General features: G+C 32.5%; 3 protein-coding genes across 3 annotated transcripts; 1 reads left to right on the top strand and 2 right to left on the bottom strand.

Annotated features, from left to right (window-relative positions):
* Window positions 1-443: 443 nt before the first annotated feature.
* LOC108817936 (probable mitochondrial adenine nucleotide transporter BTL2) lies at window positions 444-2,131 on the bottom strand. The gene is made up of 4 exons (XM_056990423.1): window positions 1,653-2,131; window positions 1,269-1,572; window positions 726-1,193; window positions 444-623 (listed from the first exon to the last, which is right to left on the bottom strand). Exons 1-4 carry the CDS (start codon window positions 2,009-2,011, stop codon window positions 555-557), a joined length of 1,200 nt encoding a protein of 399 aa, XP_056846403.1. The 5' UTR covers window positions 2,012-2,131; the 3' UTR covers window positions 444-554.
* A 4,772-nt stretch (window positions 2,132-6,903) lies between these two features.
* Window positions 6,904-7,979, bottom strand: LOC108816162 (uncharacterized). The gene is made up of 2 exons (XM_018588733.2): window positions 7,604-7,979; window positions 6,904-7,508 (listed from the first exon to the last, which is right to left on the bottom strand). Exons 1-2 carry the CDS (start codon window positions 7,841-7,843, stop codon window positions 7,068-7,070), a joined length of 681 nt encoding a protein of 226 aa, XP_018444235.1. The 5' UTR covers window positions 7,844-7,979; the 3' UTR covers window positions 6,904-7,067.
* Window positions 7,980-20,040: 12,061 nt separating this feature from the next.
* Window positions 20,041-22,459, top strand: LOC108814908 (inactive TPR repeat-containing thioredoxin TTL3-like). The gene is made up of 5 exons (XM_018587555.2): window positions 20,041-20,770; window positions 21,174-21,369; window positions 21,438-21,613; window positions 21,733-22,066; window positions 22,174-22,459. The coding sequence occupies exons 1-5, from the start codon at window positions 20,124-20,126 to the stop codon at window positions 22,354-22,356; spliced, it is 1,536 nt and encodes a 511-aa protein (XP_018443057.1). The 5' UTR covers window positions 20,041-20,123; the 3' UTR covers window positions 22,357-22,459.

Below are 22,459 nucleotides of genomic sequence, written 5' to 3'. Positions count from 1 at the left end.
CGATTTAGCTTCTTGGTCTTGAAATTAGTGGTCACCTAGATTTATCACACGAATATTCTAACATATAATGTGAAAAAATTAGTTTACTTCACTGATGTTGGCTTCTGCCTTTAGAGCCACGTCCCTTTAGTTTCTGTTCATCATTCTCAATATGGCTTCAGTGATAGACACTAGGAGAAGCTGATCCCACAACTCTCTTGGAGACCGTTCTTTTGCGCCTGTGGTGATGGACACCAAAAGGAGCTTTTGGGACGCTGTCTTTGAGGACTTATTTGGCTCTCTGTGCCTTAAGGAACCGTGTATGGATCCAATCTATGACGCTTTGCCTTCCTCACCCGTTACTTGATCCTCGCAGAGTGAGTGAATCAGAGAGAGAGAGAGAGAATGGGTAGAAAAAATGAGGTTGATAGTGCACAACTTGTGGACTTGCAACATCAAGAGAGTAGTTATGGATGAATGCTCTTGAAATCATATATTTTTTTGGCAATTTCAAAGGACTAAAAATAGAACAAAACTTATCATTGCATTGTGTTTATGGATGAATGATCTTCTTGTCACTCTACTTTAAGCACTATCTTCATACACTCGTAGACAAAGTAACTTATTGCAGCAGAAGGCAACACCTGGAGACATTCAACAGAGGACTCAAATAACATATCAATCTTTAGAAAATGCAAGTTTGAGTTTGGTAATAATGTTATACATGGAAGAACTATTATGCAAACCTGAAGCAAGCTAGGCAAAAGCCCAGCGTATAAAGCTGGGACCCCTCCTCTTTCAATGATATTAAACCCCATAGCCAAAGCATTCAACTTGTCTCTACCAATCTGCATCTGAAGCTGCCGTCTCACTACTTCAAAAGGATACGTAGCCACTTCAGTACACGCACCCGCTACAGCACCGTACATGAGAGTCCTGATGGGTCCTAACTCAAGCTTGTCCAGAGCATTGAGTTCTTGCCCCTGCTGCTTCATGTCTTTGAGTCTCTTCCTGCCTTCCGGTGTGTGCAGATACGACGACTTAAGAATGTCGTAAACCCCGTAGAAAACCGCACCGGACAGAGCCATGCTTGCTATTGAAGGGACTAGACCCTTGTAGAGAGACAACAAACCTTCGTTCTGGATCATGTACTTGAACGCTCCTCCGATCCCTCCCAAGGCTTCTCCTCCCCTAGCCACTAGTTTGGTTCGTATCTAATGCCAACAGAAGAACCACATTTCAATCATAATCTTTGATCTAAAAAACGGTTAAAGAAGTAAAGAACGTACGGTGTCAAGTGGCAAGCAGAGAACAGTAGCAGTGATCCCAGCAGCAGCACCAGCGACGAACCTCTCGAAGTTAGTAGCTTCATCACTCCCAGCGAGCCTAAGCAACTGCTTTCTGTACATATCGTAGGCGCAAAAGTTGACGGCTTTGAAAGGAGCGGTCCGGAGAACGTTGAGCAAGTTGCCTTTCCAGAACCCTCTGAAGCCTTGCGTGGTGGCAATGGTCTTAGCCACGACCAGCAAGCTCCTCTGTTCGCCACGGACTGTGTACTCAAGCTTCAGTCTCTCTAGTGGAGCTAAGAAAGTTCTTGACAATAACAACAACGCATTAGTGAGAGTTAAAGTCTTTAACTTGTATTATGGGTTACTAAATCGAAAGATGTATACTTTGAAACCATGGCAGCTACAGCACCAGCCCAGAGATGCTTCCTTGTGTTCATGGTCCCGCTTATCCTCCTCCTCGCTCCGTTGGAAACTGTTTTTTCGTCTTTACTCAAGCTTAGGGACAGGAACAGCAAGTTCTTGTCGGAGCGGAGACGGGTTTGGTTTCGGGTGAAATGCAGAGGATTGGTGGAGTCTGAGTAGAGGCATTTGGAGGAGATGGAGTGGAAGAAGGAAGAGGAGAGGTCTGGTGGTTCGAGAAACAAACCTCCTCCTGTGATGAAGAAAGATTCATTGGATAGGTCGCTGGAGGAGCTGCTGGAAGGAGAGGAAGGATCGTGAGGTAAGATGTTGAGTCCTGACATTTGGATAATTGGAAAAGAATATTCTTTAGAATTTGTAGTCAAGAGATGGTTTGCGAACCGGTTGATTGAGTGTGTTTTGGACCGGTCGGACCGTTCTTGGGCCTACGTGGTTGTTTTAATTTGCTGTGGCACCAAATGGAAAAAAAATGTAAAGATAGCAATCAATACGATTTTATAAAACAATTTAATATAGCAGAAGTAGAACTATCAGACATTTTTTTCATAAATTAAGTAAATTTTATTTGTAGATTAGTGTGATAATTTTTCATGATTAAAATAGATTAATAATTTTTGTTAAACTAAATATTTAAAGTGTTTTTTATGAAGTTGATTATTCATTTTATTTGTAACTATAGTACTAAAGTATAGTTTTATGTAACTTCATATCAATTGTGTAATTGTAGGTAGCATTTGTATTAATCATATAACTAGATCATGACCCGCTCTACCGAGCGGGAGTCAATTTTTCTTTTATCTTTGTTTCTATTAAATTTACTAAATGTTATACATGATTGCAATGTGTATTAATATAAAATTTTGATAAATAACAATGTGTACTAATGTGTTTAAATAAGTAATGTGTTTAATTACTAAATTTGATTTTTAAATTTTATGATAACGTGAAGTAGATTTTTATATATATTATTTAAAATATATAGTGCTATATATTTTGTATTTTCAACATTTATCATATAAAACTTACACTGGGGTATTATTTATATGAAAATATGTGTAACATAATATATAAATATATTATATAAACATATCTACGATTTTCGCAAAGGCCATGCGCACCCGCACGGGTTTTATAAAATGTATTCTATATTGTTTAGTTTTATGTAGTATCGAGTTTGTATAATTCAATTTTGTGTTTAAAGAACAATATCAAATATGTCTTTATGTAAAAATAACACTTTGCAAGCGCGAGTTGTGTCTTTTTATTGTAACACAAAATTTTATATAAAACTTATGTTTTTTTGTACATTACGAAATTTTTTTTTAAAATAACTATTACATAATTTCAAAGTGAATTTTATCTCTGAGGTCTAATATATTTTGTGTGTAATGGTTCAAAGCATTTTCGATATATATTATATTTCAGTTTGGTTTGTTTTTAGTATTATTGTATAAGTATACTACTATACAATATTACTATATTCTATACAATATATAAAGCTATGTGTTATTTGTTTTAGAAAGTACATCAGGCCCAACGTAGTTAAAGAATAATCATATCTTTATGTATGTGTCTGTGATTTATCTATTTAATGTTATTCGTACTAATAAAATCAATATGACCAATGAAAGTATACTGATCAATTTAAAATGAATTGTATAAGGTAATTCTAAAACGATTAATATTTTTAGTATTTTTAGTATATATCTTATTTAAATCGATATGTAATAAATGTGAAAATCATATATGGAATATGGACAAAAGAAGAATTGTATTTAAGGAAATACATCAATGCAAAATTAGACTATAGTACATATTATATATAAAGAATGAGACATTTAATTTAAATATATGAGGTCCACCTTTAAAATCCACATAGAAGAAGTTGTAATGTTTCTGATTTAATAAGATAGATAATTACAAACTTTGGCTCCTCTTTAATCATGCGATGACGTCATCATAGATCATTTAGTTGTTGTGTGCATGCCGGCCTAACTCGGCGGTTCTGATGATATAAATATCGGACGGGTCTACCGCCAAATTCATTGTGCATTCTTAAGTTTGATCGATGCGCTTAAGAGGTATCTATGGTGTTGCTGCTAGCCTAGGATTGTGCTTCTTTGAATCAGATCTATACAAGCCTAAGTTTGATCCATGTAGGTTAAGAGGTATGTATGGTTGGTGTTGCTTGGATTGTGTTTCAACTTGCCATTCTATCGGATCTCTCTGCTAGTTTAGCGAGTGTTTGATTATCGGTTGGGAACATCTTGTTCGAGTTGTTGTGAAGTTCTTCTCATGATATATAGCGAGAAATGCAGTTGATCATCTGTTTCCATTATGCAGAACTCTAAGCTGAAAAAAAAAATCAAAGGATCATACACTTACTTTAGAGGAGAAACTGCAGAACGCTTTCAACGAGAATTCGAAGCTCAGGGTGATGCAAAAGGAGGATGAAAAGCTTTGGAGAGGGTTGGAGTCCAAGTTTTCTTCAACCAAGACTCTCTGTGATCAACTTACTGACTCTCTGCAGCACTTGGCTTCTCAGGTTCAAGAAGGTATATAGTAGATGCGCACATTGGTCGTTTAATTACTTATGGTGTACTGTTGATTTATCAGTTTCCTTAATTCTCTATACACTGCCCCACAGATAATCAAAGTCTGTAATAGCGGACGAATGAGCTTTTTGAGTCCAAGTTCTCTACTAGTGCGGAAGTAATTGACTCTTGAAAACAGCAAATGCAAGATCTATCTTTAATACTGGATGCTGCTAAGGAAAACATCAGAAGCTGCAAGTTGTTGGTTTGTCTCGGGCATGTTTTGTTGATTCTTTCATAGGAAAGCCTTTGGTTGGAAAGTAATTGATATAGTTTATCAATTATTTCTCTGTCGTTCTTTTGTTGGATATTGTTAGACACTTTAGTTACATTTAATAAGTCAATCATGCAGGAGAGAAGGAACTAGAGGAGCTATGACTCGAGAAAGAAGAGAAAGAAAACGCTTATCTTAGTGAACAGTGTAAAACTGTCGGTCTCTTAAAAGAGAAAGGTGAATTTCTTGTTCTTATAGATTCAATATTGTTATTCCTCACATGCAGTTGGCCACATGTTTATCTGATTTAATAGTTTAAGCATGTACCACCACGCACCAAATAAGTTGAAAATTCAGTGTTTCTGAAGGGTGTTCACTTTTTAGATGGAAACAGGATAGCGAGTTCTTAGCTTGTAAACAGGTTATTATTCAAAGGAATGCACATTTGTTCTATACAAATTTTCTTATGTATGGGGTCTTAACTAGTATATCAACTTATAGCAAAAATACTCCATTTTGGTAGTGTTGGTATTTGACTGAAATCTTTTAGTTTCCCGTCTTAATGGCAGATGCTATGATAACAAATTCTGAAGCAGCTATAACTGAAGCAAAAGCCAACATTGAGAATTTAAACTTCCAAATTGGGAAGGTGTGGCTTGAATTAACATCAAAAATAAGATGAGGCCAAATGCCTTGTTGGCGTCAAGGAGAAGTTATAACAAGATAAGAAGGATATCCAGACGAGTGCTGATTATTTATATGAGAAACTAATTAGCTCAGACCAGGAGGTCAAGAAGCTCGAGGGCTTTGTCCACTCTTTGGCAACTGAGTTGGCTGAATTGGACAAAAGGAACTTGGCGTTCATGGAAAACTTCGATAAGCTCAATGCTTTTTATGGCACTCACCTTATGTTGTTACAAAAGGATATAGATCTTGCCTCTGATTGTGCTCAAAGAATTATTCAATCAATTCCAAGGAGAGTTCTTGACTGTAACCTTCCAGAAAGAAGCTCTGCAATCATCAAGTAATTATATGAACAAAGAGCGGAACAAAAAGATAATGTGTTTTGATGACGGCTTTAAAAGTATTTGAAAATTTCTCCTCTTTAAGTAATTAAAACTATTTTTATTTATTTTTATCTGAGGATCTAGAGTAGCCATAGACATTTGGGGTCCCAATCGGGTTTCGGTTTTATTCATTCGGGTTTCGGTTTTTCGGGTTTATCAAAACCAGCCACATTCGGATTATTTGAAAGTTCGGTTCGGGACCGGTTCGGGTTTTATCGGGTTTGGATCGGGGTTAGTAAATCTGCAAAGAACTGGTACAATCCAATGTACTTTCGGGGGTTCAGGTCTCAATCGGTTATTCAGTTTAAAAATATCTGATTTGTACCTACTTTGTAACTAAAACATAAGTAAAATCAATTTTTTGGGTTTCAAATGCCTAATTTGAACCTTTTTGTAACCAAAAACATAAGTATAATCGATTTAAAAATAAGAAATGAACATCAACGATGATCATTTAAAATCAAATGAAAAAGAAATATAGTTATTGATAAAAAGAAAAGCAAATAAATGAAAATGAAAACCACGTTCTCATGAAATGTAAAACATTATTTAATGAAAACAAAATCTAAATCTAAATATTTAAAAATTCAACAGCCATATTTAACCATCAATTTTCATGTAATAGAACCACCAACCTTCATGTAATAGATAAGTATTTTATATGTTCAGTATATCTTAATTTATTTTGAATATATATTAGGAATTGAGATCATGTTTGATACAAGATATTTCTAGGATTTTGAATATTTCGGATTCTATCGGATATCCATTTAGATTCAGGTTCAGTTCGGATAATGCCCATAACCCGAAATACCATGAAACAAAATCCATTCGGTATTTATGTCGGGTTCGGATCGATTCGGATTCATTTTTATCGAATCGAGTTCGGTTCGAATTTTTGGGTTCGGTTTATTTGCCCAGCCCTAATCTAAAGATTAAGATTAAGAATTTAATATTTTTAAGATTTAGTTTTAGAGTTTAGCATTTTGCTGTTGACATATATCTAGGGTTAAGTAATATTAAGATTTATTTTTATCTTTTTATTTCAAAAACATAATATTACTCGACAATATTTTGTTTTTTTTTTTAATATGAAATATGAAATAAAAAAATTATATTGATTATTGAACTTATAAGTTCATCTTAAAGGTGAATCCAAATCCAAGAATAACTCCAAAAAAGTATACTTGCAAAACTCAGGCCCATCAAACCTTCAACATAACTATAGTCAGTACCCATAAATGTTTAGTTTGGAATTCTAATATACATGTATCATTCTGTGTACGTGTTTTCTCAGGTACAATTTAATGCAAATACTAATAGGTTTGAGAGATCTAAACTATGAACAAAGAGATTTAATATCCTTCATACGAAGCATGATAGTAAAAATGTTTGGTACTTGTTGTGTATATACATAACTTTGTCCTTATCTAGTCTCTACCTTATATTATTCCTTCAAAAAAAAAAATAATAATATCTTTGATCCATTAACCCACTGAAGAGCCTAGCACAGAAGCCTCAGCAAATTTGATGGTTTAAACAGTTTTGTAGAGCTGTGATCATGTGGGTGCATGAATTTGCAGTTAGGACAAACAGGAGTTGATGTGCATAGCATAACCAGCATGTGGCATTTCATGCATACTTTTGTTACCATCTCTTGTTCCTTGTGATCATCATCACCGCCTTCAAAAGCAAGCCAAGACAGTGATCGGTTTAACCTTGTCCCACTTGTTGTTGTCTTCATGCTCGGGCTTGTCAATTTTTTACCCTTTGGTGGTGACGCGGTCTCTTGGTGATCTGAGGATTCATCTATCTCCGTTGTGGTTATTGAAGGTGAGTAAGAAGGTGAAAGGTTCAACTCAAGGTCTAAGCTCATCTTAGGACGTCCGACCATCACCGGATCTTTGGGGTATGTACTATGATCCTCAGATGCTCTCGAATATCCCTGAAAATATAAGCATTCATGTTTTAGATGCATGTTTATGTGCATACCATAACACATAAGGAATCAAATATCAAAAAAAAAAAACTAATGCATACCTCAGCCTCCATAGGTTTCTGCCGATCTGAAGGTAGAGAGGTGTTGAGATGAAGTTCAAAATCTAAGGTAATTGATCTCATACTCTCTGATTTTGGTCCTTCATTGAACTTAGTGCTCTGAAGTTTGCCCTGTGGTGGATCTTCTTGTTTGCTCTTCTTGAATAAATTGTGAAACTCTTCCTCATAGATTGTAAAATCCCTCTTTCTGGAGTAGAGGGTTCCTTTTTGTCGAGAAACCATTAACCTCAGTCTCTATTTCCACTGAGTAATTTATGATTATAAGGTAAGTTTAAACTCTCTCTTTGTTCTTGTGAGGAAATGAGCAGATAGATGTTTAAAGATGTGAAGATCGTCTCTATTTATACACATGTAGGAACATCTTCAGGGGAGTTATTGTCTCCACCGGTTCATTTGGAGTAAATGAATTAGATAGATATATAAGAATTTTAAAATGGTTGATAAAGTAGATGTATAATTTAAAATATTAAGTTACTATTGCATTTTAAAATTGGATATTTTTTATTTTTGGAGAAGTTTTTTTTTAAAAAGAGGGGGAAGTAATGTGAAGCATGATACGTGAGTTCCAAGTTGGGTGTGTTTAATAACTCCAAACAGTCTCATTTAAAGGCTTAGATGTGAAGTTCTAACCAATTTTTTGTGTCTGTTGTGGCCTTTCTCCTCTACCATACCACCATCATCAATGTCATATTGTCATCACTATCATTCATCATCATTACCTGGCTTATGTTCTTACATAGAACCAAAATACAGATTGTTGTGAAGTCATCTGGGTGGATGGATCATGTATGTATGTATGTATGTATGTATGTATGTATGCATCACATATGATGATGATAAGAACAGAGTATGTGAAGGAAGAAGAGTTGAGGTCAATAAATGGACAGGCAATAAAGAGAATTAAAGATGGGAGAAGCGAAGGTTGATGAATGCCACTTTAATACTCACATTAACTCCTACTCCCACTTTTGGATATACTAACACACATTACTAACTAACTTCCTCCGCACAACTTTATTACTCTCTCCGTTTCATATTAAGTGTTGTTTTAGAGAAAACTTTTCTGCAATGATAAGTGTCGTTTTAAGATTTCATTACAAAATTTATTAATTTTATTATCCTGTTTATTTTTCTATTGGTTAAAATGAGTAGGTATATGAGTAATGATGTTTTTATATTGAAAATATAAAAAAATAAATTATTTCTTAATCCGTGTGCAGAAGTCTAAACAACACTTAATATAAAACAAAGGGAATATGTTTTTCATTAGATATATTAATTCATTAATTAATAGTAGTAGTACAAATTGAAAACAAAAACAATTACAAGATTTGCAATGGCCTCTTATCCCATGTCATGAGCTTAGCTTTCTCGTTTATATTTCCGGCTCTTTTGGCTAGCTTCTTCATAAATTCTCAACTTCTATTTTCTCTCATCTTAGTGATCTGAATCCATCTAGACCGAATATATAGAATTGTTTTGGTGATGATGAAGAACAAATCCATGTAACTGAGAGAAGGATCCATGAAGGGTTGTTTTCAGAATATGCATGATGATCAGAACGGTTACATTCGATATATGTAGCTCCACCTCGATTCGCCCTAGGCATTCGGTTCTCGATTCAGTTACAATTTGATTCTTTTGGTTCTTCGGTTCTAGAGGTTTAGGATCCGTTGTGGTATTTAAAAAAAAATATTTTGGTTTTCGGTTTGGGTAACAAAGTTGGAAATCGACTAATTTCGAAAACAATTTAGGATCCCACTCAGATCCAGTTCGGTTTTGATATTCAGATAAAATTAAGATAATTCAAATAGTTTTAAATATTTTGGAAAAAGTATTATGATAATTCAGTTTTTTGGAGCGTATTTTGATTTATAAATAATATTTTAAAATTATTTGATCATTTTAAAACTAAATATAGTTAATATTTATAAGTATATAAACTATATTATAGAAATTAAGATTTTTTTTTTTTTTTTTTTGGTAATCCAGGGTTCCCCACTTCGCGGGTCAGTCTCTGGGCCCGGTCAGGCAGCGGTCCACTTCACCCGGGAGGGTATTAACCTGGGCCGAAGCCCAGTACCACTAATGGTGACATGGAAGAGGCAGTTCACCTCCGGCTGGCGTTGAACCCGGAAGCATAACAATTGGCCCCCAAGGCTCTAACCAGTAGAGCTACCTCATCCCGTCCGAAAGAAATTAAGATATTGATTTGGTTCTAGCTTTGGATTCTAGAAATATATGATCTGTTCATGAAATTGATCATCGGATCCTAATCCAAACTGAACCTTGTTTTTAGGATATGATTCAATTATTCTGTTCCGAATAAATATGTCTACACCTAAACCTCAATCAGTATGAATTAAAGATAACTCACTTGTATATTTAACTTTTTATTTTTTCTAAAGGAGATCATATGTTAGTATGCACCTAAACCTCAATTAGTATGAATTAAAGATAACTCACTTGTATATTTAACTTGTTATTTTTCTAAAGGAGATCATATGATAGTATGCATGTCAAATTAGAAACCCGAACGTGTAAAACCATATATTTTTCTTTTAGCTAGGGTTTCATAGATTGTGCTTACTTTTAAAACAACCAAAATGTTTAGTGTGTTTAGTAGACAATATATGGTTTTACCTAATATAAAACTCTGTTTCATATTAAGTGTCGTTTTAGACATTTGTACATATATAAATAAATCATTTAATTTTTCATATATTCTATATAAAAATATCATTTATACACCTACTCATATTTCAACCAATAAAAAAATACACTGAAAAATCAAGTTAATAAATTCTACATAAAAAAATACTAAATCGACACTTATTTTGCAACGAATTTTTTTTTTTACAATACAACAGACATTTGGTATGAAACAGATGGAGTAATTGACATTTTTATTTTGCGTTAGTGCATATAATTTGATGACACTTCAACTAGTAATAGACTAACAGTATGTAACACATTAATTTATGGTTGAAAATATCGGTTATTCGGTTATTAGTCTTTGAAGTTTAAACTCATGCATAAATAGAACCTAAATGTCACTGAAATATCAATACTACGTACGTCCATAACAAATGAGAAAAATAGCAACTTGCTATAAACTAACAAAGGATTGGAGAAAAAGCTTTTAAAGCTCCCAACGTATCCCCTCCTCCTCCATGCATGCAACCAAAGTTAAGATTTATGTCTCTTCCTTTATAATTTATTATTATTTCTTTTTGAAACTTCTCCTTTCAATTTATTTCGTACTATAAACTTTAACTTCAAAAACTGAAGCATATAAAATAAAGAAACATGTGTTTGAAAGCTACAAGGAAATGTCAATAACATGATTAAACTATAGGGGTTAGATGGAATCATAATTCTAACTCCATCAGTTAATATAATTATATTCCCACATAAATTAGCTGTTATTTCCTGGTGGTAGATTTAAATATTCAGTACATGTCTACCCGCTCTCATTAAATAATTTGAAGCGATTATAAATGCAAAATTTAAGTATATGCAATTGAAGAATTTTATACGTGAAGTTTATACGAGTAAATTATTTGTTTGAATACAAAATGCATGTGACGATGAACAATAAATATGATATATGCTCTTATTGATTACAGTTGATTTGCCCAAAGGATTAGGTTTGAGAAGATATGTTGATAATGTCAAATAAATGCATCACGCAATAACTATGTCAATTTGATGCAATAGAAATACACTAGAGTTCTTAATAGTCTGCCGGAAAACATAGATATGCTATATAAATAATCATTTTAGACTATTTGTGCGTATTCTTATCAGGGCCGGCCTAGAAGGGAAGCCACCCAAACCATCGATTGCGGCATCCAATTTAAAAAGGCATATTTCAAATTTGTTTTCTTAATGTTTATAGATTAACAAAATTGATAAAGTTTTTTACTTAATATAATACTAACATTTTTAGTTATAATAATTTGAAATCATAGTGTTTAGACTTGAAAAGTTCAAAATGATATGCATTAAGAAATAGTCGATGATAGTATGTTTACATGACTAAATTATTTTATGATAATTAACATAAAAAAAATTACAAAGTCTAGTAAATTATTTTTTTTGTTGAATAATGTAAGATTGTTATCAAATACATAAATTGCTTAATGTATTGCTAACTATTCTAATATCGATTATCGTAGCTAAAAAATTTTCTGATATTAAAATTGATATATATTTATTTGTGGTTTACTATGTTACACATGAGATTAAATGGATTAACTAAGACTGATATGATTAAGGATTTATTTAGTAGTAAATGATTTTGCAGGAAAATGTAATTATATTTTTAGTTTGTTTACTGTTTTTCTATAAAAATTTGATGTGATATGCTTGGTTTATGAAAGCTTTAGTTATTTTTATATTAATATCTGTAATTTTGGAAAAAAACATTGAAGGGCATAATTTAAAAATTGGATTAGGACAGTGTAAAATGTTACACCGGCACTGATTCTTATCATTGGTTTATATAAAGACTATACTATATAAAATAACATATTTAAACCAGGGACGGACGTACGTACACGGGTACGGGGTCACGTGCCCCCTACTATTTTTAATTTTTTTTCGAATAAGCTTGACTGATTTGATGAAAATGTATGCAGTTTAATGAAAAAACATAAAATGTGCCCCCAACTCAAAATTGTTTTTGTTATTTTTTGTAGTTTGCCCCCAATTAAAAATGTGTCTAGATCCGCCACTGATTTAAACTCGTGTACTTATTTTATATATAGGGCAGGAAAATCTATCTTATTAAAACAGAAACATTCTATTGGACCTAACATTTATTTTGTAAGTTTTTAAATTAAATACACTTTTATACTTTATAGTTAAACCTACATTAAATCACTATTGTTATTTTTTTTATACTACTATCCATGTTTCCAAACAATATACTTATTTCTTTATACTACTATCAATGTTTCCAAACAATATACTTTTTATACTACTATCAATGTTTCCAAACAATACAATAATTTATCTTAGTTATTTTATACTGCAAAATAATGAACTTTAAAATTTGGATTATAAGATTACAAATTATGAAACAATTACAATTTAAATCAAATTAGATTACATATCGGTCATCCATCAGTTCAATCGGTTAGTCTCGGGTTTTAGTAATTTTTTTTAATATGGATAATTTAAAAACCAAAATTGAATTGTCAGATCTCCGGATTAACCGTATAATCACAATCGGGTTGAATTTAAAAAAACTGCTTTAAATGCAAAAATATTTTAAATATACACTCTTTTAAAAATACCAAAATATTTATTAAGTTATTAGTGAAATTTTTCATCGTAAAATATTCCGCGCTTCTAAAGCGCGGGTCAAGATCTAGTTTTTTGTAAAGCAGGAAAAAAATTGGACGTAGATATATATAGGGCAGGAATTGTTTTGTAAAGCAGGAAAAAAATTGGACTAAGAACTGATCTACGTCTTGAGTTAAATAAACTGGAAATTAGGTACAGTGAAATATATAATAACGCAAATATATACAAGCTTCCGATACCCTGTCTGTAAATTTGATTTTACATTATTTTAAAATTCTAGTGAAATTGAAGAATTTTTGGTGGGTTGATGTCTTTTCATTTTTGATAGCAAATTAAAAAAGGTTTATCATACACACCTGATCATGCATCTTTTGGTGCTTTACCATATAGTAATAGTATTTGTTTTCTGAATATAATGTTAAATTTATTCAAAAAATGCTTTTGTATATCATTTAAAAAAAATTAAGAACTTTATCCTAAAACAGAATAAAACTCAAACACTATGGTAGAATGTTAGGCTTGTGAAACAAGCCAAAGCTGCAGTAAAGCTCCATATTTGTGGTTCAATTGCTGAGATGGATAAACACTTGTTCTTCACTTGACGATCAATGAATCCTACAGATACAGTAGCCACAGGAACAGAGCCATGATGTCTCTCATTGTGCTCCCGCCAGAGCAAGTGCATAGATGTTTGGAAAACATATATTACTATATTATCGCCAATGATATTATTGGTTAGTTTGTTTTTCGTTTGGAGTATAAGACACTTAAAATGGGCTAAACCTATTTCGACGGCTTTGTTAATTTATCCCGAATAAATCTCTAAAAAATATTAAGAAAACTATGTATTCATAAATATTGCATACATATAATAGAAACCGTGATTATAATCAGGTGTAGAAAACTACAAGTAAATTTGGTATAACAATACAAAACAAACATCGTTAAATTATTAAATTCAGTAGTCCACTGGCACTCTTAGTAAATAGTTTAGTTATGAAAAAGTTAAAATCAAACCGACTGAAAAAAAACTCTCATCATCACACATATACAAAATAACATACAAGTAAATAATTTACCTTTATAAGATTATTCTTTTATTTTGATTCTCCTTTAATAATAAAGGGATTTGAGTGAGGGAAGAGGTATGACATCTATGCGCTTGTATACAACCAAGGGCCATGCGTATTATATATTGCCATGCCTACCAAATTGGTAGAATATCGTTAGTCGTCAATCAGACTATTAATTAACTTACCAAAGTCCAGTAATGTATTCGTTGGGAAAAAATCAATGATATAATCATAGAACTCGACGCGTTTATAATTATCTAAAAACGTCGCACATATGATTTATACATAAACCTTAAGTTCTTAATTTCACAAATTTAGCCTGCGGTACTAGAAAATTTGACCACCTTTTAGTTATTTGTGAAACTATCAACAATGTATTACAAATTGGGAAAATTGATTTTTTTATGCAAGAAAAATAATAAATATGTTCTAATAGACTAATAGATCATATATTATATGTACTATTAATTTTTTTTTTCAAAATGCCAATACTGCCCCAAATTTCAATTAAAATTTCAAAATTACAATTAAAAAGTATTGTTAAATATTAAAATATAATTTTTAACCAAAGTAATTAAAAAATATCGAAAATCCAAAAAATCCTAAACTTCGATTTTTTTTAATTTAAAATTGATTTTATAAATCACGATTCTCTATTTTTTAAAAGAAAATCGATTTTCTATTTTTTATAAATCGATTTTTCTACTTTTTATAAATCACATTTTGTTTAAAAAATGATTTTCTATTTTTGTTTTAAAAATATCGATTTCTATTTTTCATATATCGAGTTTCTATTAAAAAAGATTTTTTTATTTAAAAAAAAGATTTAATTAGTAAATTTAAAGAAACTGAATATTTCCAAATATTCACTTTCCATATTTTTGGAATTGATTATCCTTATCCATAGAATACATCAAACATGTTTGAAATCGATTTATACTAATTTTAAATTTACAGTAATGTGTAGATTCTGAATTTTACAACTTTAGATTTATAGTAATGTGTAAATTCTAATTTTTACAGACTTTAGAACGATAGATTAAGCGCAGAATGTGTTTTTCCAAATATTTTTAGATTACTATTATTTACGTAGAACACATATTCTAAACATAATATATTCAATGAAAAGTGGACTATGTTTTCTACTATGTAGAATATCAATTCTATTTTTAGAATAAAATATGAAATTATGATTTAAATATTTTAGAACTGAAAAAAATATCAATACATAAATATATGAATTTCATCTATATTTACTATTTTGAATTTCTTTTGTTTGTTAAACTACTTAATTTAAAAAATACTAAAGAGTATTAGAAGAAAAAATAGTACAAAAAAAAAGATTAGACTAATAGGACATATTTATCACTTTTTTTGTCTAAAGACAATTTTCCCTTACAAATTTACATCCGTATTTTCAAAGCAAAATTTAGACTAGTCTTATGGCTATATACCGCCACATAGTGATGCATAGTATGTCCTCATACCACTCTAGAGCTCTATGAGTCTTTTTAAAAAAACTTTTTGGGGCTTTAAACACTTTTTTTGCTCTGTAGCAGACTCTGATCCAAGTAAAACTCGTACCATCCTTCACTACTTGTTAATGAAATTAACCTTCTTATCAAAAAGAAAAAAAGAATCGAGTATATCGATTTTATGAGATTATAAGCCGACAGAATACTTTTTTGGTATATTATGTTGAAATGTTTTGAAACGAGAGATTTAAGAGAATATTTAATCACGTTACGTGGCTGTTCACAGCTTTATCCTTCTACTTTTCTTTTTTTTATTCGAAGTAGATTTCTACTTATATAGCACGAGTTTTCTAAGGTGTCGGCAGCCAAAAATACATTCCTTCCAATTTCCATCCACTTTTACTTTTATTTTTTTTGTTGAAACCATGCACTAAAGAAACAAGAAGACCTAATACCTATCTATTTAAAGAACTAAGAAACAAAAATACGTTCAACATACTAATTTGCTGACAATACACATGACACATCAACTCATTTTGAAAGAATCTATGTCACTGATTTTTGATACAAGCCTCAATTTCTGCTTTAGCTTATGAATATTAGCCAAATAATTTGGAACTATACGTGTTGGTGCAGGGGAGTACAGAAATAAGGAGCGGTTAAAGCCAAATAAAACACACAACAAAGTAAGCTGCCTTGTGAGTAAAAGATCTCCGACAAAGCCGGGACAGACTCACACGAACGTACACAGCGGCACGCGAACACAACAAAATTTAGGGAAACCGTTATTGTCCTACCTTTATATCAGCTAGAGACTATATGTAATATGAAAATGTTGAAAGCCCTTAGTCACAAAAATATATATATGAAAATGAATGTGCACTCCTAACTTAACCACGTACAAGTCGCAATTAAGAAAAAAAAACTCACATTTATTATATTTAAATATTTTAGCGGATTTTCAACAAATTTTTGTGTGCCAATCAGCTTGAGTGGATTTGGTTGTTATTAAAACAAACAAAAATGAGGTAAAATAGTATAGTTATAACAATAAATGAAAGAGCAAATAGTTTATTAGTGTTATCAATTTATTTATCAGTCACTCACTTTTTTAAGAGGCTTCAGAGGATAAACTTAATTATTCCATCAATTACTTTTTGTAAAGCACCATTAAACATTGGCCTTTTGTTTTTTAACTTTTCACTATTTGTTAGTGTAATATAGGCCCATTACGATAAGTTGATAGACAGAGACAAATTACCACAATTTCATAACTATAACATTATAAATGCCGTTTGGGATTTTTATCAGAATGTAACTAGTAGTATGAAAAAAAAACTAGTAGTATGATGACAAAATAAAATCTAGTGGTATCATATCTTGCAGAGCATTATTGATAACTATAGGATTTAATTAACAAATAGTTGCACGATACTTTTTTTTTTTTTGCCATCTGAAAAAGATATTATTAAAAGAGTGATATATTACAAAGGCCTAAACCCGGCCCAAACTAAAAAAAACAAAACACACACACACACCGAAAGCCCACAAACAACAAAATTCGAAGCCCAAAGGAAAAACGTGATCCAACAGCTGCACCGCTTCCCCGCAGCACGCACCTCCACGTGTTGAAACCACAACCGTCTAAGAGACGCGTGTCGGACGCAGGTGCTTCGTCTTCTCACACGGCTCGAGCTCGCCGCCGGGGCCAAAACTGCACCTTCACCGGAGCAACAAGACACCAACTCCATCCCATACAGAGGTCGGCGCTGAACTGAACCAAACCACATCAGAACTACCGGAATCACCGGGAATAGACCAAAGGACGCCGAAATCACCTCCAACGACAATATTAGAGGTATAGGGCTCGGCGTCAATCTTCAAGGGCCTGAACTTCAGAGAGCTTCCATCGGCGTCGCCGAGATCGCCTCCGAATTCAGCCACCCATCACCATAACGAATCACCCTACTTTCAGCCCAAACACCTCTGTGGGAATCAGAAGCCGGCGACCAATACCGAAGATGGGAGCGGTACGGTCGCAGTCTCCGGCCGGCGGTTCCGGCTCTTTTCGCCGCCGCCGGTCCGGTCATCGTCTTAGGCTTTCTTTGTCTCTGTTGTTTCTTTTTCTTTTTAGTTTACGGCCATGCATTTTAATCTACGGTGGAGGTCCATTTTCACTTTTCCGGGAAACGGTGGCGTTTGCAGAAACAGTGGAAAACTAGAGAGAGAGCCGAAGTAGTTGCACGATACTTTATAATCGGAGTCCATTTAGAAAATTCAAAACAGTTTAGATATTTATCCAAAAATTGTTGTTCTTAATACTAATAAACAACTATGAATATGAGATAGATTAATCTAAACAGAACAATCACAAAAATCCCCTTGTTATTAAAAGAGAAGGAAAATAGAAAAATAACCTTTAATTAGTATTTTATTTATATATATATGTCATTTTGTATATGTGTCACCATTACAGCTCACCTCAACTATCATTTAAATTTACCCTTTTGTATCTAGAATAATTATAAAAGCATGCCATTGGACTTACTTTGATTAGTATTGTTTAGGCAACATATTTCTTCTGTGTGTCAATAATTCTTGACGAGAATAAACGTAAATCATGTGATCCACGAAAATAATTAAGGCAAGTTAGACTCAGTCAGACTATTGTGTGGAAACTAGAATAAATTCTGGTATTAGAGGTTTTACCTTTAATGTTGTATATACATTATATATATATATATATATATATATATATATATATATTAATTGAAAAACATTACAACATTGTTTTATAGCCATATGAGAATGAAATTTAGAATTTTTAGAAAAATAAGTTTATACATCTTAATTTATATTATATTTTTTTTATTAAACTAACTATCAAATTAATAAATAGTATACAAAAAATATTCTCGTATTTTCTTAAATAAAACTACGGATTACCTATTATGATTAACGTATAAATGACAACTAACGATTATGAATAATATATATTTGATAACATTTTTTTGTATTTTAACTCTTTTTGTTTGAGTTTTTATTATTTAAAGATATTAAACAATCACATTAACCGTATAATAAAAAATTAGATTTTTTTCTTATATGTTATATTTTGATTTTTTTAAATGACTATAAATTAATATTAGATATAATATCGAATTTAAAATTCTATATATGACTGTGGAAATTTAGGTATATATTTTGAAATAAATTATGATGTCTTAAACCCTTTTTACATATTTTTTACAATGTCTTATATATATATATATATATATATATACTTCATACGAAATAAATGCATTTTATATGTAAATACATATATGTATGTAGGGCTGAAAAAAATCTTAATCCAAAAAATCGAACCGAACACAATCCCAAAATAATAAATCCGAACCGTAATTGATTAAATATTCCAACAAGTTAAAATTTTAGTTATTTAGAAAACCGAAACCGAAATCGATCCGAACTGAAATATTTTGGATAACCGAGTATATTTGAAATATATTTATATACCTAAATATATTAGTTATTTTTAGATTTAATGTAAATTAAAGACATCCAAAATATATAAGATACTTTTAAGTTGTCAAACATACTTAAAAATATATATTAATGGTCAAAAATAAATGTGCAAAATAGCTAAATATAAGTACAATCAAAAGTTCAAAACACCAAAAATAATTACAATAAATCTATCCAACTATTCAACCAAACCAAACCAATATATATAATAAGTTTAGGTATTACGACATATATTATTCAAGTTTAAATGTAATATTACTTTGTTTATAGATTTTGAGAAATTTAATGCATAAAATGAATTTTAAAATTTTTAAAATAATTTAAATGAGGTATTCGAATGCGAATTGAACTATCAAAGATCTGAACTAAACCTAAATCGAAATTTATAAATATTGAATATGGATGAAATTTCTGATCCCGAAAACTCGAAAACTAAATAGATCCGAATCAAACCCGAATGGAACTTAAACAACCATTCCTATACGTATTTAACATATATTTTATAAAATATTTTACTCCGCGTAAGGCGTGGATATAGTATTTAATTATGTGGCACGAACAACTACTAACAGAATTGTTGACTTTTGTATATAAATCATGTTATTGCACTTACCCATTTGTCCACCACTCCAACTAAAGGTTTTAAGTCTTGTGCTCTATCCTTCTATGTTAATCCGTTTATATTAAAAGTTTGATTGTCCATGTATTAATCATTACCGTCAATGTTGAGAACAAATGGCAAGAAAGCTATTTTAATCTTCCATTAGTCTCAAAACATATTTGAATAATCTATTGCAACTTTCGTCTTTATCAATTAATACAATAAACATTCAACGTGGGGTCGGACCAATAGTATTCCTATCATTATAAATGTCCTAAAGAATCGACCCCATAAAATCAAATTAAAATCTAATATTCGAATTTTATAAAACAAAAGCAAAAGGTAGACAAAAAAGTTGGTTTCTCGTAAAGAACGCAACAGTAACTCTCTGGTTAGACTTACAGAGTATATAAATACATTAAACAGCTTTCACCTTCAACTCATAAACCTTCTCACTCAACATCTTCACACAGCTTTATCTTTCTTGAAAGATTTCAAATTCATTTGTTCTTAAAATGGCGAAATCAAAAAACATGTCTACTAGTCAAAGATTGGGTTGTGAGAGCCTCCTTGGCTGTATTTTCGAAAGTTGGAGCCCTCGCAGGCGGAAACCCTCTTTGCCAGAGAAAGAGCGCAAGACCAAAGATTACTTGCCTCCCAAGTCAACCACCGCTACAAACCCTAAAACCCTTCCAAGAAAATCAACAGACTCTTCTTCACAAAGTAAACCAAGAAAGTCATCAGATTCGGCCAGAAAATCTTTGTCGTCGTCGGCTTCACCAAGACCAGAGAGCAAGACGTTTTCACCCAACGGCGTGATGGGAAACATCATCGTGAAACAACAGCCCGCCGTTAACTCTACCGACGTGGCACAGACGAGTAGTCGGTGGGAGGGCAAAATGGTAAACTACAGAAATTCTCCGGAGGCTCTGAAGAGAATGGGAAACGAAGAGTATTGTCGTGGACGGTTTGGAGAAGCTCTTGTGTTTTACGAGAGAGCTATATTAGCTGACCCTAAAACGCCGACGTATTGGTCTAACAAATCCGCAGCTTTGATCAGTCTTGGTCGTCTCTTGGAAGCCTACGATGCTTGCGAAGAAGCTTTAAGGTTAAACCCTAATTACGAGAGAGCTCATCAAAGACTCGCTTCTCTCCAACTCAGGTAGACTCTTTTTTCACTCTGTTTTCTTTTATTTATTCCTTACTTGGTTCCTGGAAGTATTGGTATGCCTTGAATCTAGCGTGATCCAAACTGTACAGACTATACAGATTCTCTCGTATGTAGACCGTAATATTTTGCTTAGTCACTTTAATTGGTTCTTAAACCCGCGAATTCCTTAGAATAGAGTTTTAGACGTGACATATTCATATTCTGAAATGATCTCTAATAATAAGATTTATATATGCACGTGGACGTATCCAATTTGGGTTAAATCGGTGTAGTTTTCTTTCCTGCATTTTTATTCATCTATTGTGCGTTGTTCTTTTCACATTTCTAATAACTATAATTGGTTAGAATTACAAATGTCAAATTGAACCATGAGTTTTGTTTGTTTTTTATCCAGATTGGGTGAGGCTGAAAAAGCTTTGTGCCACTATAACCAAGCTGGAAAATACACAGAGACAAAACATATAGAACAAGTTGAAGATGTTATAAAATGCTTAAGGAGGTGTGATGAAGCTCGGAGATCAAAGCAATGGAATGTTGTGTTGAATGAGACTTGTTTTATGATATCATGTGGAGCAGATTCTTCTCCAAGGGTTAGCTTTTCTTTCTTTTTCAAATCATAACTAATGTTTTTATGTACTAACGACTAGACAATATCAAGGTCTATGCGCTCCAAACCGAGGCACTATTGCATCTTCAGCGACAAGAAGAAGCATATGATGTGTACCAGAAAGGAATAAAACGTTTTGATATCGATTGTTACATAAAGATCTTTGGTCTTTCCATTACTTCTTACCTCTTAATGGTCGGAGCTCAGGTCTACATTGCAGCGGGAAGGTCAGTGCTACTAACACATCTCATGCCTTGCCGTTTTTTCATTTCCCTTGCAAACAACTCGACGTTTCATTACTTCTAAGCCGTGGCGGAGACTCATGTTGTTTTTTTTTTATGGACAGGTTTGAAGATGCAGTAACAGCGTCAAGGCAAGCGGCTCGACTGGATCCGAGCAATGAAGATGTTAACGTAGTGGATAGAAAAGCTAGAGCGGTTGCTGAGGCGAGACTCAGCGGAAATTTACTATTCAATGCGTCCAAATTTGAAGCGGCTAGCGTGGTTTACACGGAAGGGCTTGACCAAGACCCCTACAATGCCCTCTTGCTATGTAACAGAGCTGCATCAAGATTCAAGATTGGTCTGTACGAGAAAGCTGTAGAAGATAGCACTGTGGCCATCAATCTCCAACCATCGTACCGGAAGGCGAGGCGGCGCAGGGCGGATTCTTATGCGAAGGTATTTTAAATGTCAATTCAAGAACCGGTTTATATAAACCGGCCGTACTTGTACTGAAATTAAGAATTGGTGTGATTGTAATGAATGTTAATCTGGTTTACTCTCAGTTGGGGAAATGGCAACAAGCCATTCAAGATTATGAGTTTTTGATGATGGAGACACCTGGAGATGAGGACACGAGAAGAGCCTTGGCTGTGGCAAACGTCCGGTTTAGGAAACAGATTGGTGGAAATGTCCGGTTTAAAGGATCGGGTTTAGTTGTTGTGAATGAGATGGGAGTTTTGGGTTAGAGTATGTTTGAATTGTATAGTTTTATGAGATTCATAAACTTACAGATTGTGTCTACTTGTTTGCTTTGTTTTATTAAGAAGTTACGTCATTTTATAATTTTTA

The sequence above is a fragment of the Raphanus sativus genome, chromosome 7, assembly GCF_000801105.2.
Source record: "Raphanus sativus cultivar WK10039 chromosome 7, ASM80110v3, whole genome shotgun sequence".
NCBI lineage: Eukaryota > Viridiplantae > Streptophyta > Magnoliopsida > Brassicales > Brassicaceae > Raphanus > Raphanus sativus.
Note: the sequence above shows the minus strand (reverse complement) of the source record. Positions and strands in the feature narration are given on the sequence as shown.

Excerpts from the sequence above, each read along its gene's own strand:
- LOC108816162 (XM_018588733.2), bottom strand. The coding sequence starts at position 7,843 with ATGGTTTCTCGACAAAAAGGAACCCTCTACTCCAGAAAGAGGGATTTT. Across the intron at positions 7,509-7,603 it reads AGAAACCTATGGAGGCTGAG|GGATATTCGAGAGCATCTGA; the intron begins GTATGCATTAGT and ends TTATATTTTCAG.
- LOC108814908 (XM_018587555.2), top strand. The coding sequence starts at position 20,124 with ATGGCGAAATCAAAAAACATGTCTACTAGTCAAAGATTGGGTTGTGAG. Across the intron at positions 20,771-21,173 it reads CTCGCTTCTCTCCAACTCAG|ATTGGGTGAGGCTGAAAAAG; the intron begins GTAGACTCTTTT and ends TTTTTTATCCAG. Across the intron at positions 22,067-22,173 it reads GGGCGGATTCTTATGCGAAG|TTGGGGAAATGGCAACAAGC; the intron begins GTATTTTAAATG and ends GTTTACTCTCAG.
- LOC108817936 (XM_056990423.1), bottom strand. The coding sequence starts at position 2,011 with ATGTCAGGACTCAACATCTTACCTCACGATCCTTCCTCTCCTTCCAGC. Across the intron at positions 1,573-1,652 it reads GTAGCTGCCATGGTTTCAAA|AACTTTCTTAGCTCCACTAG; the intron begins GTATACATCTTT and ends GTTATTGTCAAG. Across the intron at positions 1,194-1,268 it reads TCTGCTTGCCACTTGACACC|ATACGAACCAAACTAGTGGC; the intron begins GTACGTTCTTTA and ends TGTTGGCATTAG.